The sequence below is a fragment of the Aquila chrysaetos genome, chromosome 22 (genome assembly GCF_900496995.4).
Source record: "Aquila chrysaetos chrysaetos chromosome 22, bAquChr1.4, whole genome shotgun sequence".
Taxonomy (NCBI): domain Eukaryota; kingdom Metazoa; phylum Chordata; class Aves; order Accipitriformes; family Accipitridae; genus Aquila; species Aquila chrysaetos.
This window is the reverse complement of record NC_044025.1, coordinates 13,283,551-13,302,210: the sequence shown is the minus strand read 5'-3', so window position 1 is coordinate 13,302,210 and position 18,660 is coordinate 13,283,551. Positions and strand designations below refer to the sequence as shown.

General features: G+C 43.8%; 1 protein-coding gene across 3 annotated transcripts in view; it reads left to right on the top strand.

The window, feature by feature from the left end:
• CYFIP2 (cytoplasmic FMR1 interacting protein 2) overlaps positions 1-17,062 on the top strand; it is a 56,500-nt gene extending 39,438 nt beyond the window's left edge. For all 3 annotated transcript variants that reach the window (XM_029997787.2, XM_029997785.2, XM_029997786.2), the window contains exons 24-31: positions 992-1,135; positions 2,705-2,795; positions 3,477-3,607; positions 6,740-6,812; positions 7,326-7,420; positions 11,417-11,655; positions 12,173-12,320; positions 12,882-17,062. In XM_029997787.2, the coding sequence (XP_029853647.1) occupies positions 992-1,135; positions 2,705-2,795; positions 3,477-3,607; positions 6,740-6,812; positions 7,326-7,420; positions 11,417-11,655; positions 12,173-12,320; positions 12,882-13,049 (1,089 nt within the window). In that variant the 3' untranslated portion in view covers positions 13,050-17,062. The remainder of the gene's footprint in view (positions 1-991; positions 1,136-2,704; positions 2,796-3,476; positions 3,608-6,739; positions 6,813-7,325; positions 7,421-11,416; positions 11,656-12,172; positions 12,321-12,881) is intronic.
• The last annotated feature ends 1,598 nt before the right edge of the window (positions 17,063-18,660 follow it).

The window sequence follows — 18,660 nt, the reverse complement described above, 5'->3', positions numbered from 1 at the left end:
GCGTTTATCTGTGTTTTGCTGGAAGGGGCACTACGTGCCAGAATCTTTTCAAGAATGTGCTTTTTTGCTGTTTACTGAGGCTGCAGTTATAGATGTCGTGGGGGAGAGACTGCAGCCCTTCTCTGCTGGGCTGACTCATGATGCCAACACTTCTATTGCAGAGCCGGAGCCAAGCATGCTAAATCGGATTTTCAGTATGTTTTTGCAGATCACACAAGTGAATTAATTCCCCCTGCTTCTGTTTCCCTCACACCAAATGGATCCTATAAGTGTTCCAGTAATAAAACATTGCAGCAATTTCCACATTTCCAAGACTACAGATAAAGTGCATTCCTGGAAATCACTTTCTGTTTTCTGCTGCTAAAAATTTTGGGGGGCCAGAGCCCTGGGTACTGTTCTCTCTAGACCGGGGTTAGATTCTTGCCCTTTTTACAGTCCCATGGGTGTGCTTGTTAAGTACAGAGACTGGTGTAGAGCTTTGCAGGATGCAAAAAGGATCTTTCCTGTGTCTCTTCTGACTGCCCTTAAGCTCAGATGCTGCAGTTCCTCCTTTTCTTAATAAGCCTCATTTAAAGCAAGTACCCATAGAAAAAAAATCTGTCTGCTTACCTGTATAGAATGCTTTTTGTTTTAGTAGAGCAGAATTTGGGTTTGAAGAGGTAAAGGGCCAGTGACCTGAAATCCTTGATTGGGAATGTATGGGAGAGTAAATTACCTTGGAAATGAAAGTGGTGTTGCTACATAGCAGGATAACAAACCTTGTGACATGACAATGTGTTGAGATTAGAATATATCTGACTATGTAGGAAGAAAAGCAATCTCCTCTTTGCCACAAGAAGTAGAAGAAATGGAAATTTTCATGGGTATTATTATTTCCTTCTCTTCCTTAAAAATTATTTGAAGTGATGGAACATAATACTGTGATAAGAGAATTATTTACAGGTCTGGTAAATGCTCCTGTCTAACTGTCACTGTGCTTCTAATTTCTCAGCCTCTCAACATTGCCTACAGTCACATCTATAGCTCCTACCGCAATTTTGTGGGGCCACCTCATTTCAAGACGATCTGCAGGCTTCTTGGCTATCAAGGCATCGCGGTGGTCATGGAAGAGCTGTTGAAGATCGTCAAGAGTCTGGTAATTCTGAGCCTAACCCTGGCGATGGAGAAACCTCGATGCCTTGAGAGGCGCAGGTTGGACAGTCAGCCTGGGCTTTGGGTTCAGGGTGTTCACAGCTGGGCACCTTCATGTCCGTTGATCCACACTGAAACACTTGTATTAACGGTCTGATTTTCACTGTTGTTGAGGAATCCCCCTGATTCCTGTGGGATGATGGGAGTGTTTCCACCATCTTGTTAACTGTGATCAGCCACCGGCATGTGGGGGTGGGGGGGTTGGCATGCTGCTTTGCTAAAAGCCGCTGGGAAGTAGTCGAGTGGGACATGGCACTCACGGTCCCTCAGCGCTGCCTGTGCTGCAGTCCGGGAGACCTTCAAGACACATGCTCGTGCTCAGCAGTAGCACAGGAGCGCTCTGTCTCAATTGTGATACCCCTGGAGAGCTGCAGGAAGGTAGAGAGCAGGCAGCAAAACTGATGAAACCAACTTTTTAAGTCTTTATAGGAAAATTCCTACTATAGGTGAGTCCTTATTCAAGCCGTACTGTCCATTTCCATCAGGTATTCTGAAGCCAGGCTGCCAATAGCCCTATCTGCTTTCTAGTTCTCTCTTCTTTTTCAGAAGAGAAATGTGATGTCTGCAGGGAAATGATCCCATGTGCTCCCTAAGGGTACTAACAATACCGAGCATTAACAAGGGGGGAGGGAGTGTGCAAAAATGTATAATTTTTCAGGTCATGCTTTTCTACTAAAACCCCTGCTTTACTGGAAAGATGATTTTCATTCATTATAAATATTTAAATTCTGTTTTGACTACAATGACGTCATTTTGAACTTGTCTAACAAAGCAATGTAAAACTGAAAATCTCAAGCGTATGTCCAGTTCCCTACTGTAAAGCACCATAGTTACTGGAAATGTCATTTGTGTCACTTAGTTGAAAATGCTGCACCTGGTGTGCGAGATCAGACAGCATTCAGAACAAAGATTTTATGTTTGGCTAAATAGTGTTTAGTGCATAATCCCGTATATTGTATCTACAGGATGCAGCTGTATAACTCCAAATTATAGCAAGCACTTTAACTAAGAAATAGACTTTGCTCTTGTCCATATTAGTTCAAAACATCAGATCTGCAGAAACTTGTTCTACATGCATGTAAATTCTTTTTTAAACTCTGAGTATCTAGTGATCATTCCTCAGGTGGAAGGAGCATTTCCTGTGCTGGGGAATGACTCCTTTAGCAGCTCTAGTGAAATGCTTTTTGGGTTAGGAGCACAAGTCCAGCTGGCTCTAAGACTGCGCCTTGTTTGGATTTCGGCCGCAAACAATGCAAACACAGCAAGCTGTGTTTTGAAGTCGAAAATCCATGCAGCTGTGATTTATTATTTGGGAGGAAGCTGTAAAAGCACTCTTAACTCCATACACTTGGGCTGAATTTTATATTTGAGTGGAATCCAAATTAAGTAAGTTCTTCTTAGACTCCAGCTGAAGTTTCATCCTGTGCTGTCGGATGTGGACCCATCCACAGCCATCCTCTTTCAAAACCAACACCAGGAGAAGCCGTCGTTAACCTCCCTTTGTCTCTGACAGCTCCAAGGCACCATCCTGCAGTACGTGAAGACTCTGATTGAAGTAATGCCCAAAATATGCCGCTTGCCGAGACATGAATATGGCTCTCCAGGTGGGTGCTACAGATAGATGCTTGAGCAAGAGCTCGCCCACGTGTTGGTACAGCATTTACTCAGGCACACGCTAGTAATTAAACAAGGTTTGGCACCTGACATGCCAGTGCAACGTGCAGCCAGGCTTGCTGAGACATGCTTTCAGCTGCTTTGCTATTGACACTGCAACTCGTATAGGAAACTTTTCCAGGAAATCTCCTGTTGGAAATTTCCCTTTGAGCACACAGATGGCTGATAAGGGAATGTCTTCTGTTAGCTTCTGTTTTATTTTCAGGATTTTGTAAGCTTTTGTTATTGTGGGTTCACTGATATTTTTCAAAAGCTCTGCTTAGTTGATGCAAAGATTTTTTGCATCATGACTGCAGTCTGCTATTGAGCTGGATGGGGAAACTCTGGCTGGTATACATGAGCCAGCACCAAGACATCCATTAGAGTCTTGAATCTTTTTTCCTCTGATGAGGAAATCCAAGGACTTCATATGAATGACTCCCTATTTCCCAAGAGTTACTGAAAACAGGATGAGACACTGCGTGCTAGTTCTCCCCAATGCCAGTCTCCATCTATCCATTTACTTGCAATTTGTGATTAAGGAAATATCACGCACTGATTGTCTTTTTGTCCAAGTTATCAGAGGGTGATTCTGCTCTCGCTTTTCTGACTGTCCTTCCTTGTTTTTTAAGGAATCCTGGAGTTTTTCCACCATCAGCTGAAGGACATCATTGAGTATGCAGAGCTGAAGACCGATGTGTTCCAGAGCCTCAGAGAAGTGGGCAATGCCATTCTCTTCTGCCTTCTTATCGAACAGGCTTTGGTAAGGCAAAACCCCCTGCACCAACAGATCGTACTTGAAATTGCCAGCTCAAGAGTATAAGTGGAAATGGGTTCTCCAGCAGAAGAGTTTGGGAAATGTTACTTTCCAGCTTCGCGTGTGCTCAGGGTCTCTCTGGGGCTGTGTTATTGGGGTCTGTGGGCATGTCCATGGGGATGGTGTGCATTGGCGCTTGGTCACTGACATCTGGGACTGCTGAAGGAGAATCTGAATACTGGAAGATCTAGATTTAATTCTTGGACCCAAAGCTACCCCTTGTTCATCCTTCTCAGAAATAAAACCAACTGGAGCTTATTTCTAGATTGTAAGCTTTCTGGGGCAGGGATCAGTACTTTTTTATGTACATGTTTGTACAGTGAGAAGCAGATTTGAGCCCTCTGCTCTTTTGGGGTGCTAGTGCAGCGAAAAAAACCTGATTGATTCTAATGGTAATAAGGATAAAGCAATCCAGCAGGAAGAAAATCTCAGAAGAGCTGTTGATATAGTTCCTATGACTTCACTGAAAACGTAACTGGAGTGACAACTCGGTTATTGCCCCCTGCACAAGTGTTTTGCATGTGCAGAAGTCTCTCAGCCTCTCCGCTCATGCGATGCCCTTTCTGGTATGGGGCAAAGGCTATGGCTGAGTGCCACACATCTTCTTAGCTTCTAGTTTTTCACACAATAAATTTTCTTCATAATGAATTTATCTCAATAGTTTGGCCTAGAGCCAACTGAGGAGTGTTCAATAACACAATTTTATATTAAAAATACGTATTTCATGTCATAATGGTTTTGGCAGGTTTGTTGGAATTTTTCCAGAAATATTTCAGAAGGACTTCCCTAGCATAAGATGGGATTTCCAAGCAAAGCCAAAAAGTTTTGTTTAGAGCAAAACCAGAAGGAAGTTCAAACATTCCAAGTTTTATCCAACCATAGAGCACAGGAAAAACTGAAAATCTCTGCCATGTCCTCAAAATGGATATTTCTGCCCTTGCCTTTGCATTTTTAACCCCCGGGACAGAGACTTTTAGTTCCTGATAACGGTGTATCAAACACATTGAGTGAGCAGTAGTTGCGTAAGATTAAGAAAACTAGAGAGATGTATATCACCTAGCAGCTTGGCTTTATTTTATAGAATGGCCAACTATATCCTGGCAGTTTCTGTTCCTTTTGTGGCTTTGTCACTGCTTTCTGCTGCTCTCAGTGTTGGATTTTATGCTGGATGTACTGCATTTGCCTTTTCTGTCCCATCTTTAAATGGACACTTAAGGGACACGTGGTGGTTTCTTTTAGAAATCCTTCATTTCAATGCAAAAATGTTCCTCCAGTCCCAGGAGCTGTACATCAGCAGTATACTGGCATTTTAGAATAGCAGAAAATAAAGAAAAGACAACAGTGAGAATTTGGGGGTCCCTTTAGGAAGGCTGCCCATCAAAGTCCACGTCTGCCCACTTTCCATGCCAGCCAAAGTCTGTCCCTCTCTGATCCTGTTTTTTCACGCAGACATAGATTCAGAATATAAAGCCATTTTGCACGCAGCGGGCACTGGTTCTCACTCACTGGAAGATGTCAGATGCATAGAGCCATCACGTAACAAGATTTTCCCTCTAATGGAGCTCTTATGCAGCAGGAGCAATTGCTTTTACAGTGCAGTTATCTTCATAGCTGTCAGAATGATCTAAGGCTGGTGGTATTTGCTGGCAGAGACTGCTCTAGTGAAGATGCACAGTCTGCTCCATTCTACTCCCTTTTTATTGTTTAAATTTGAGGAATGAGGGGTTGCTTGGGACTCAATCTCTAAGCAGAATTCTTACTCTCAGGTAATGGGCCTTGGGGAGGAGATTTGTTAAAAACATGACTAATTAGGGGACAGATATCAGGTGAATGCAGGCTGCAAATGGTGAAAATACTCTCTTTATCAGAGGGAAACAGCAGTGAAAGAATACTCATCTAGGAAGGAGTAGTGTTTTGCAAACAAAATAACCAAGGTGACAGGCACACTCCGTTAGCATCAGCATCTCTCTGCCCATGGCGGGACCCTGGGCTGTTCCTGTCCCTCCAGCACTGTGTCACAAACTGCACTCCCACAAACTTGCTCTCATCCCAGCATCCATGCGCCAGTACAGCCTCCTGCAGCTCCATGCTACACTGTCCTCTCCCTCTTGGCTGGAGGGTGGGCTATCCACCCGTGCATCCCAAACACACCCAGCCGAGTCATTCCATCTGGCCCCCAAGTATCTTTTGCTGTGCTGTCATGACCTGCTTTCAAGTGTGTCTAAATCTCCACGATAAGCTCAGAGCAGAAAGCATGTCCTAGAACTAGACTTTTGTAGGAGCAAATTAATGCCTTGTTGTGACGCAATGCCTCTGTGTTAAACAGCTTTGGTTTCCTTGCTGCTGTTGCCCATTGCAGACTTTTGTATACAATGTATTGTCAGCCATCGCTCCTCAGTCTCCACCTGCCTATTTCTAGGCTTCTCCTCCTTGTGCATCTGTGTTTGGGATTATTTTTTCTCAAGTGCATTGGCATGCATTCTCTCAGGTGGCATCTCATGATGTTATTCCTCTCTGGACTTCTGTATTATTCTCCCTGGTGCCTACAGCACTGAGATTCTGGTCCGATAGCCCCAGCTGAGAACACCATATGAACAACCAAATAATTTCAGACCAATGTATTATGCACCTATTTGCAAGAGAGCCATGCATCAGTATATTTTACATATAGACATCCTAAAATAACTAAGCCAAAGGGTAATTTCCACCTGGGCACTCTGTAAAAATAAACAGCAGGAAGTCGTCAGGGTAAGATGAAACTGAAACCTCCATGTTCTTAATCCCCTCTTACAGGCAGTGCTAGTAAGTGGGACAGTAAATAAATATATAGCTCTGGCCTTGTACAGGCAGGAAGTAACTTACTTGAGTTAAGGAAACTTCCTGGCTTAAGTTAAGAGGTCTTTCTTCCAGTTTTAGTTCCTTTAGGTTCAAACCGTTGGACTTACTACTGAGCTGGGTTGGATTTGAATAGGTGCCGTAGACATGAATTGTTGTAGTGTTGCCCAGGCCCCTGAGCCATACACTCAACCCCTATAGGTATTTTTTAACTTACTTTATCTTTCTTTCTTCCTGCCTCAGTCCCAGGAAGAAGTTTGTGATTTGCTGCATGCTGCTCCCTTCCAAAATATTTTGCCCAGGGTCTACATCAAAGGTAAGAAGCTGAGAGGGAAGCAGTGGACAGACTCAGAGGTCTCTGCCCAGAAGCTGTTTCTCTCTCATTTCTGCTGAGGATTAGTTCTGGCCCTGCTTCCCCCTCGAAATAGATAAGTGGATACAGCCAAAAGCCAGGTGGAAACAAATACCAAGGGTGCATTTTCTGTAGCTTAGTTACAGACTGAAACCTTAGTCAGTTTGGGGGTTTCCTTAAGGTTTTAAAGCCGTTTCACAGCCTCTTTGGAGAATGACAGCATGAAATGTCCATCTCAACAGGAGTGATCAGTAACAGGGACATGCTTTTGGACATGTGTGATTAAGCTGCTGCTGAGACTGCAATCGCACATCCCTCCCTTCTCTGCATCACTGGTTCCCTCATTTGCTGTCGGTTTGGCTCACTGATCCAAAGTCTCGTTGGATGGTTGCTGGGGGGCAGCTCTGAGCAAACTCAGCGGAAATTGCGGGTCTCCACTTCCTCCTCTCATTTCACTGTTTGCTGCTCGCTTGACAGAAGGAGAACGCTTGGAGGTGCGCATGAAGCGTCTCGAAGCCAAGTATGCCCCACTTCACCTGGTTCCCTTAATAGAGAGGCTGGGCACTCCACAGGTAAGGATTTCATTGAAAGGGATGGCTGTTGAAAATTCATAGCAGTCCCCAGATGGCCTGTTTGGCCTTGGGAAAGTGATCCTATTTTTTTTTTAATTTTTTTTTTTTTGTTTTTTTTTTGCCAAAACATCAATCAGACAAGAAAATCAGAATCCTTGCCCTAGCAGACACTTTGAAGGGAAATTTGTGAGCGGGTCCAGAGATGGTGTGTTGCTGCCTCCAGTCTGGAATGCTGGTGGGGACCTGTAAGGCAAGCATGCTAGAAGCCAGCTCTGAATAAGAACAACTCCGAAAAATTCTTCTTCTCCATTTTAAAAAGATGGAGAATTGCTGGGGTGGTTTGAGGGGAAATGTTGTAGGGCTGTCCCTGACTTAATCAATTGCCATCACTTTTGGGGATCCCATTTTAGGACTGCAGTGTGGTCTGTTTTTAAGCTCATCCCTATCAAAGAATACATCTGAGAATGGTTTCCCTCCTAGCACATGCTTAGAGCTTCAGCACATGCTTAAAATTACGGCTCCATTTAAGTGTCTTCTTGAGGTGGGTCTCAGCTTGGAAAAGATCTCTTGTGCAGAAATTGAATACTGTTAAAAATGTCTCTGTAGATTGATCAATGTAATGGGCAAAATTTGAGCTCCATTGATATCAATAGCCAAACTTCCACTGCCTGCTTACTGGGGTTGATGGGATAAAAATCATTCAAAGTATTAAATGAATCAACACCCTTTTTCTGTAATGTACTGCCGAGGGAATGGAACGAACAGTCAGTTATACGAGGAGACAGATCTATGGCAGGCAGAAAGTTGTTGATTTTTTTTCTTGTTTTTCTGATGGATCAAGGACATTTTGAACTTTGCTTCATTGGAAATCATATGAAACAAAGAAATTGGCTGGATAACTGAGGGTTTTGTCTTACTTTGTAGACACTTCTCTCATTTCCCATTGACTTCCTTTTAAAGGAGACACTCGAGAAAAAGAATTCACCTCTGTGTTTTTGTGTCTTTGTGTTGGTCTTTCTATCTCTCCTTCTTTCCATGCAAAATCATCATTGAAATCTGCTATTAGAGTCCACTTGTTGCTTATCCCTGCCATAGTTATGATGGTGATGAAAACAAAAGGTATTTCATGTCCCACTAAAAATTAATTTTTCTGTAAACTGGTCCCATATTCATCACACAGGTACAGTTGAGTACCAGATCTTTTTTGAACTCGGATGTAAATGAACACTAGAGTCACTTTCTATAGGTGCCTCCATGGCTTCTAAGCTTGCTCCTTACGCAGTTTTGGACATGCATTTTGGAAATGCAGTTTTGGACACAGGCCGTACAGGTTTTTTCCTGCAGAATGCATAAGTGCCTTTTAGCAGTTGTCCAGAATCTCATCAGAAGTTGCCTGCTAGATGCCTCTCCCTAAAGGTGACCCGATGCATTTCATATAATTACATGCTGTGAAGGGGCTGAGCCACAGGCTGCTGTAGTTAGTGGGGATCTATCAGTCTGTGCAGGCTTTGGGTATGGTTCTTGCAAGCTTGCCAATTAACAAGCTGTAAAGAGGTATGGCACAACTGGATTTGTGCAACTATGGGAAAACTGTTGTTGATTGTTGTAAATAATTGTTTTGCATTGGGAATCCGCAAGCAGCTGTTTTATAGGTGATTCATAAAGAACAGGGGGGTCAAAGTGGTTCATTAAAGGAATCCTCTCCCTTTTAATGCTGATCATAGGGCTATTTAGTAAAGGATTTTCAGAAGTGCTTGGTCAGTCTGATTTTTTCACTGGAAGTAGTGGGAGCCTTTCCTTTTGAAGACAGAGGGAATAGTTGAACCAGCACAGTGGCATCCTTTGACAATTTATCTCGAGAGTACCTTTCCTCTCCTGATCTTAGAAATCAGTGGGACCTCAGACTGTGAGGCAGATCTGGCCACAAGACTAATAGCTCTCCAGCTGCCTTCACCATGTTAGGTATCTACCCAACGGTAGTAGTCCCGTATCAAAGAGTGGTCTTATAGGATGAATTTTAGAACCAAATTCTGTCTGTGAATGTGTATAACTGAGTGGCACTACATCCTTTGAAAGCCAGATACATCGCTTTCTAGATTAAGATTTCTTCAGAAACAGTATACTAAGTTCATTGGACTAGTTTGTTCTCAAAAGTACCTGTTCTATCACTATATCTTAGCAAACAGTAATGCTAACACCTAATTTATATTTGAAATGGCTTGACTTCTACTGTGTCCCCATTTTGCCATCATAGACTAGTGTGTGCAGATACTAATCTGTACCCATAAGAGCTTGGAGCAGGTGAGTGGAGAGAAAGTGTACAGCCTTTAGCTATAAAAAGAAGCTGGATAAAATAAATCTTTACTTGCTAAGCACACATATGCAAGTGCATGCCATGAAACCAGTGGTATTATTCCTGTGTTTAACAGATGTAGGGATCCCAAATCCAATCTGGCCTCTGCTCAGCAATACAGCTTTCCCTTGATATTTGCTATTAGTTGAACATTAATTGATCCGAGGTTCCCAGAACGTCCTTGAAATTGTGGCACAAGTGGGAATGGTAACGCTTCTAATTTCAATAGCCACCAAACTAAAAATGCTTCAGGTTACTGCCAGCATAAACTAATAGTCAGGAAAGGGGATGTCCAGGCACATTCTTTTTTTTTTTTACAGTGGAATAAAGATGACCCAAGTAAACCGAGCATAATTCATGTTCTTAACGTCTGGCCAGGACACGTGCCTGCCCGTTGTACGAGATGCTGAGCCCCCATCGTGATTCTGATCGGGATGACGGTTTTATAGGCGTTACAGGGACAGCTGGAAATAGAGCAAATGATTAGAAACTACTTAAAGCTCCGGGAAGTCCTCTGGGATAGGCAGGGGGTCAGTAAATGTCACGCTTGCTCTGCATGCCTCTGCCAAAGTGGTGAGAGGGGTAAAAGGCTCTGCCTGTGGGGCCAGGGTGCCGCGGCAGCCGCGTGAGCACGGCAGAGCCGGCGCTTCCCACAGCCGCGGGCACGACTCTAACAGCACTCGGCTCCCATTTCCCGTGTTATTTTTGGCAGCGCTGCAAAGAGAAGTCAGTAATGCCGCTGGAAATGGAAAGAAATGGGGCAGCTAAGAGGTTATCAGGGCAGCGAGCAAACTCCATGCTCGCACCCCAGCCCCACTCAGGGAGCTCGGTGGGGTCAGTGCTCCCATGCCAGGGGGAGGCCCTGCTTGCTTATTTAAAATCCCCCTTTTTTCTTCCTCTGGGGGAGCAATGGGGCTGAAATGAAGTCAATTTTCTTTTAATTTTCCTCTAGTGTAAAAGCCAAATGAACTCCATCCAATGGAGCCATTCCATATTTGTGTATGTAAATCTGAGTGGGAATGTCACAGAAATTCTCTACACATGTAAACCTTCCACATCTGGAAAAAATAGTATTTGACTTTCTTATAAACCACAGGTTTTCCAGTATTAAGGTTCCGGTGGCTTCTCATCTTCCTCAGAGCTTTTTAATCCTAACTACAAAAGAAATCAAGCAAGCCATAGGCTATCTGCATTTTAAAGAGATGATGGCAATGTCCTGGGAAGCAAAATGTCCCTGTTCTCTCCTGGTTTATTTTCATAATCTGCAGAAATCATGAAATTAAATCCGGCAATGCTGAGTAGCACTAATATAACAGAACAGCATGCTAGCAGAATTAAGGATCAGTATTTCTGATCAGAGCTTTGCCTTCAACTTTCGTTTTCTGACGTACATAGTTATTTCGAAAGATACTTAGGTTGGTGAAATATAATTGAGCACAATATTAAGTCTTCTTCCGTTTGAGGGATGACTATTCTCGGGTGGAGAGTGCCATGGGACCAGCCATCAGAGGTAAGGTTGGACGTTGCATGGGATGTGTGTTAACTTTGAAAGAGCCAGGGAGAGCGGGAAGCATTAAGTCCAGCGAGAGGGTCCGTCTGTATTACATTGTCACTTCTGTTTCTTTGGTTGTCCTCCTCCTCAGCAAATAGCCATCGCCCGGGAGGGTGACTTGCTGACCAAGGAGCGGTTATGCTGCGGGCTGTCCATGTTCGAGGTGATCCTGACGCGAATTAGGAGCTACCTGCAGGACCCGATCTGGCGAGGGCCACCCCCGACAAATGGGGTCATGCACGTGGACGAGTGTGTGGAGTTCCACCGGCTCTGGAGTGCCATGCAGTTCGTGTACTGCATCCCCGTGGGCACCAACGAGTTCACTGCAGAGTGAGTGTCCGTCGGCTGGCTCTGCCCTTAGTGCCGCTCATGAGCTAGCGGGGTTGGCAAGCGCCGGGATGTCCTCAGCTGCAGCGACAGCCTCAGCCGGTCTAGAGGTGGAGGGGGAATGTGGCTCCTTGATGCAAGGGCTTTGTTGTGCATGGACATAAAGAGATGCCCAGAGAGCTTTCTATCTGAAGAGCTGGGGAAAAGAGCAATGTAAAGGGACATGCCCAAGGTGACATGCAGAAGGAGATGGGTAGATGGGCCAGCAACCCAAGTCAGAGGGTAGGTCCTCATCCATCTTACCCTGTGATGCACCCTGCACAGCCTGGCCCTGGTGTAATTCTGCAGATCTCCTTCTGAGTTCATTTTCTCTAGATGTATACCCACTTTCTAGGAGTAGGACCAAATCTGATTTCCCTAGGAATTCACCAAGGAAAGTTCCTGGTGCCATGGTAGGACTCCTCTTACCTAACTCTATCCTGTCATCTCTCCCTACCCCATCACCCTGTCCTCCTTCCAGGCAGTGCTTTGGAGATGGTCTGAACTGGGCAGGTTGCTCTATCATTGTTCTCCTTGGACAGCAACGGCGCTTCGACCTCTTTGACTTCTGCTACCACCTGCTGAAGGTGCAGAGGCAGGACGGGAAGGATGAAATCATAAAGAACGTGGTAAGTTGAAGGGTGAGGTCCCAAAGGACCTGAACCAGCACACTTCTCTCTTTTCTATCTTGCTTTGTCCAAATTCATAAATTACAACCATGCCTGGTGTTAACCTTATTCAAACTGGACACACTTGCTGTGAAATTTCCATCTGCAGTCTCAGCAGAGAGGCCAAGGTTTTAATTGGCTTGGCAATCGAATCTTTTTTCTCCCAAAGCTTTTCCCTTCTTCCTGGGGTTGGGAAGCTGGAGCTGAGAAGCTGGTATTTCCAGCAACCCTCCTGTGATCTCAGTGGCTTTATCAATAAGCAGCTGGGAGTCTAGACTTTAGAACGGTTAACTTAAGACCACTCACTGACCTTGTTAATGCTCTGTCTTGAGTCATCAAACCCTATAATGAAGTGAGTCACCGGTCCCTGGGAGGTGCTAAGTGGAACTGTAACATGTGTTATAGCTGCTTTGCTTTAGCAGAGGTTTCCAGCAACAGGGCAAAGGTACTGGTACTTTCTAGCTGGTCAGATGATATAAGACTCTCTTCATTTACTGTTGTTCTCCCTCACCATCCCTCCAGCCCTTGAAGAAGATGGCCGACAGGATCAGGAAGTATCAGATCCTGAACAACGAGATTTTTGCCATCCTGAACAAGTACATGAAGTCAGTGGAAACAGACAGTTCCACGGTGGAGCACGTACGCTGCTTCCAGCCCCCAATCCACCAGTCGCTGGCCACCACCTGCTAGTGTGGACGTTGACCCCGCACAGGTTGGGAAGGGAGAAGGGACTGAACCCAGAACAGCTGGGAGGGCTAAACTCGACGGCATGAGACCTGGCAACAAAGTAAGACTGGGTATGCCTACTACACACGAGGATGCATCTTCCCATCCAGCCCTGTTTGAGTGCATGTTCTTCTGTACCATCCCTGTGATCGGTTTTACTTGTAGCTTTCTGACTTGGGGGTGGGTGGGGGTGGGGGGGCAAAATGTACTTTTCTTCCATGAAGTGGTCCGGTTTTTCCCTGTGATTCCTCCAATCGAACACATCACTCTGAAGCCATATTGCAGTCCCAAACGTGGGGGTCCTGGTGGAAGAGCTCCATGCTTCCACAGCGCCAGGAGCCCACTCCCACCGCAGAAGCAATGGGGCAAATCAACACCCCCAATGACACGTGCCACCAGCCACGGAGCAGGAAGGTCTGAAGACAAGCCCCTGATTCACTCTTTGAGGGGAAGAAGGGATGAAGGCAGGATGTCACCTGTGGCAGCACCCTGAGGATCAAGCGATGGGCGCAGAGGAGCCGTGCCGGGCTGGTCTTGGATGGCTGCATGCCCCAGGCTGGGGCTAGCTCCGTGCTCTCTGCCACATCGTCGGCCTTCCTAGCATCTGTTAAAGGGAGCTTTGGCACGTGGGTTTCAGAATAGCGATGATGTAGTCGCCAAATAACTCCTCAGCACTTCAGAGAGCTGGGGAAAGGAAAAATGGCCTGGCTTTTTCCCTGCTATGGGACATCTACTTATTTTAATGCAAAGGGTTCTCCCCCGAAGACACATCTTCCATGGACTAAACAAGATTTCTTGTGGACTACGGAAGAGGCTGCATTCGTGTGAATGTGCTCTTGAACATATTAATTTGGGTGGAAATAATCACTGGTCCTGACAGGACGCAGGTGTAGTTACCTTGAACATACGTGATCTTTGATCTTCGGCCAAGGATGCGAGCTGGGGTGTGTAATTTGTGTATGTTCTGGGATGCTATTTTCCCCTGTTTATAGACAAATTCCTAGTGGCACAGCAACCAAATACCTTTCTTCAGAGAATGGTGACTATCAGCAGGGTTTAGGAAACTTCCCATCACTCAGAAATGATGTGATTGTTTAGAAGAGGTAAAATACAGGATAAGCATTAAAAAATACCCAGAATTTTCCAAGTTTAAAGGTATTCAGAGGGAACACTGGAGTCTCTTTCTCACTCAGCTAATCTAAGATCCCTGGACACTGAGAACAAATTCAGCAGGAACTTCAAGGATTTCATAACTCATGGTCTTCCCTGCTTCCCCTCAGTAGTGTCATTGAAGTGATACAAAAGCTTGTGCTTGAATTTAAAGGAGATCAAACCACATGCTCCAAGAGAAAATGATGCTAGCCTCATCACTGGCAATATTTTAATTTCTCAGCTTTAGCCAGGTCACAGCAGGTAATTGCTGTTACGGTATACAGATGTGATAATATATATTCCTTTCATGCATTTCATCATGCCTTGTAAACTGCATGCTATTACAGATGTTAAAAAGGCAGAGCCTGGGCATTTATTCTCTCAGAGGGAACATATAATTAATTAGCAGAAATGTCTCAGCTGGAGTATTTTGTCTTAGGAAACAACAGCCAGCACACTACTATTAGCAAGAGGAAATCTTGCTGGGTGGGATGAATTTATTCTCCCAGACACTCACCACCTAATCCCTTGATAATCAATAAATACCCCACACGTGAAAACTGCTGGACATTTTCACACCTTGAGTTTCCTTTAATTACCGAGACAGACATTTAAACTGCAGGGAGGAAATTGTGCAGCACAGTAATTGAAAGTAAAATGAAATCTCAGGAAGTCTGGCTGAAATCTTTGAGTGGCAGGGAAGGACCCAGCCCACCAAGGTGAGTTGTTTCCTCCGTGTCGTGAGGAAGAGCAGCAGAAGAGCATTTGGGACTCGACGCTGCAGGGCTCTTGCTCTCTATTTACTCTTCCACTAAGGATGTCAGTTCTGGCTTTCCATCATATTCCAACACTTCTACACTACTGGAGTGAGGGTATCTACAGATATATATTTTTAAAAGGAAGAGGAGAATCAAGCACTTTATTTTTTGTGGAAAACAAGATATGAGGAAGATAGATCCAACCAAGATCCTATTTTTCCTGACCTAAATAGTAAGTGCTTGTTATTTTGGTATGAAAGTGTTGCTGAAAAAGTGGCACAAGTCCCTGTCTGGCTCTCAGAGCCACCTCTGGGCACAGCACAAATTAAATGTCCTACTGCGTCTGACATGGCATGGGATGTTGGAGTCTTCTCAGAAACCAGCATGAGCAAGAAGTTACTACAAAAGGATGAACTGTACCACACAGCCCAGTCTCAGCTACCTAGACAAAATAGGATATAGTAAGGTGAATTTAAATGCCTGTTTTCATCTGTTTAGGTCTGGAGTGAGTCATGAGATATTTTACCTAAACATGAAGATCACTTTGCATTCTTTTGCTGTAGTTTTGCCATAATAATTCTATGAAACCCTGCAAAACACAGTTGCATGTACTTGAAAGAACAGGTAGATGAAGTCTATTTGTTGCCCTCAGATCTGCTGGCAAAAAAGTAAAATCCCTTCGGATTCCAAGGGATTAAATGTTTTGAGCAAAATGTCCAGAGTGCATGCACAAACTGTAAAGTGTTTTTGACTGTAGAGTGTATGCAGATGTTTTGCCTTGTTGCTCAAGTAGTATGAGATATCAGCTAGGAATAATCTTATGGTCTTCATTTCTGTGATTTGATGTTACTGTCCTTTTATTATCTAAAGGATGCAAATACTCTTTAGCTTCAGTTCTCTAACCCTCCTTGACTGTGTATGAGAGAGAGGTCCAGGCTTAGGTCTTTAAAGAACTCCATGAAAATGGAATTTTTTTCTTCCTATTCTTTTTTTAATGTCATAATTGTTAATGGAAATAAGGAGCAAATTTGTAACAGTAGGGCTAAACAGTAACAGATTGCCACGGGGTCAGGCATATTCTCCACACTTGCAGACTTTCTGCCAAGTTTGGGTGTCTTCCTTGCAGATAAGCTCTAATCCTATAGTTTTATGCCCTTTACAATCTGCAGACCCCTAATTTTTTTTCCTAGGGAAATGTGGACCCATGTCTGGATACTTTAAGTCCACACACTATGGGCTTGCTTTTTTACCTACATTTTCCTGCTTACTCTGAAGTAGTCTGCAAACACCCCGGAATTTACCAGCCACCACTTGGAATGTCTACTTCAAAGACAAATTGTTGGCTCGGTACAGGAATTACCGAGGGGAAAAAGGATGGCCTGTGTCATGGATGAAGTCAGACTAGGTTATTTTAATGTTCCCTCCGGGTTTGACATTATAAAATGTGACTATTGGCAGTGCACATGCCTTTCTTGGGTGATGGTACACTTGACTTTCAATGATACAATAGAAAGGGGAAGCAAACTAGTTCAAGCTCAGCACTTCAGTGGTTTTCCTTTTAAATTGACAGCACTTATTAGCATTGAACAACATGTTAGTCCTTTTTCTCCTGCATTACTCCAGTCCAGTAGGTTCATGTGTGTTTGAGAACAAAAGAAAAAAGTATTGAAGGTGTAAAAAAACCAAGAAAATATTCTCAAAAACTCTTGTCAAATGTACCATATTTGTATGAAAAGCTGCTTGAAGTTATTTTGTACAATGAATTTTATTTATGGTGAGGTATATTTACGCTCGTGATCTGATACGGTGTTAAATTTTTGATCCATATTTGCTATGCAGCTGAAGATGATATTTTGGTTTTGTATTATTATTTTTTGCTGTTGTTCTAAAATTCAGCTAACAGAAGCTTCCATCTCCATTAGAAATGCTTCTGCAAGAGTAAAGCATCTGGTACATGGTGATATGTCCCGTAACACAGCAACCAACAGTGTGTACAACAAATGTGGGATGACTTTTGTGATGAAGAGAAATAAAAATTGGGCTCATTCATGAAATGGGCAGACTTTACCTTGTGGTGTCATCATTGGTGTGATAACTATTATTTGGGGGGAGCCTCCGATTGCACTTGGCACAAAGAAAAAGCTAAGAGGGATAACAGCATCATTTTGTTGATAAAAATGTTGAGCTTTTGTCAAAACCAAAGAAAAAAAAATGAAGCTTTTTTAGCCAACACTAAACCAAACAAACAAATTTTCCTATCAAAAAGTTATAATTTGTGAGGAAAAACATCCTTCTACAACAAATTTCCATTTGAAAACTTGTTTTAGTGTAAGAGGACTAGAGGAGGGAAAATTATATAATTATTTTTAATAGAATTTGACAGGCCCTACTCAAAGCAAAGCTAATTTCCTCTCATTACCACAGCCTTGTCAACTCAACAGAGGCCTTTTTATTCCAGGAGCCTCTCCTTGCTATTTTTTTCCAAATTTCCATTTAAAGCCATTCTTAGGTTTGTGTTAAAAGCATCTGAGCAGCTGTGGTTGTTGACTGCAGAAGGAGCAGTGGGAACTGAGGAGAAAAGACTTTCTGGGAGGTGAGGAATTAGGGTGAAAAAACTGATGTGGATCTATGGGAGCGGGAGCACCTATGCTTCATCAGCTCTAGACAAAATACTGTAACTGATGTTCCCTTTCACAGCTTCTTCCCGAGGTTTCCTCATGGGAACAGCTTCCTAGCTTAAGAGGAATAAAAATGCAATGATTCTTCACATAAAATTGGAAGTGAACTTTACACCATGACCGCAGCTCTGTTGATCTTTCCGATGTGCTTTGAGTCACGGGAAACATGATGTGCCTGCGGCTTTGTGTGTAACATACTGCTGTGGAGGACTATTTGCCTGATGGCTGAAAGTTGCCCAATGTTTACTGATTTCAACATGGTTCTGCAATGGGGAATGGCAGAGAGGACAGGAGGACTTTCTTCCTGACTCAGCCACTGATATTAGGCAGGTGGTTTGGTTTTCAACCTTTCCTCCATCAAGATTTTTTAACTAATTTTAGCTGCTGTCTCGTGGACACCCCAGTACTAACACGAGCCCTAAGAAGTGCCAAGAGCTCACAGGCTGCATGGTCTCACCTGGAGTCAGAAACAATAGTTGCTTTGAGCATCAGCATCCAATACTGAATTTTGGAAAACCAACCCTAAGGGACCAGCATCAAAGATACAGGCCCACATCTTTCTTCTTCCTAATGTTTCTAAATATGTTTACACCTTCAGATTAAAGGCACTTCACCAATGGGAAGAACAGTTCATTAATGATTGTTTTCTTCTTTCAAAAGCATAACAAAATGACCCTTTCTGTGACCCGTTCTGCAAGCCAGGAGTGCTTTCACATCTAGTTTTGCTTGATTTAGAGTTCTGATGCAAACACCTGGCAGATACGAGTCTGCAAACAAACGATCTGCTGATTACATGTCTCTTCACCTCATGGCACCCGCTGCTGCTCTGATGCCCACTGACCATCTACCTCCTATCCATTACCAACCCACCACTCCTACAAACGTACATGGTTTATGGGGCCACAGTGACCTGGATTAAAAAAAAAAAATCTAACAACCTTGGGAGAAACGAGTTGGTGTGTTTTTTATGGCATAATGACCCTGGAA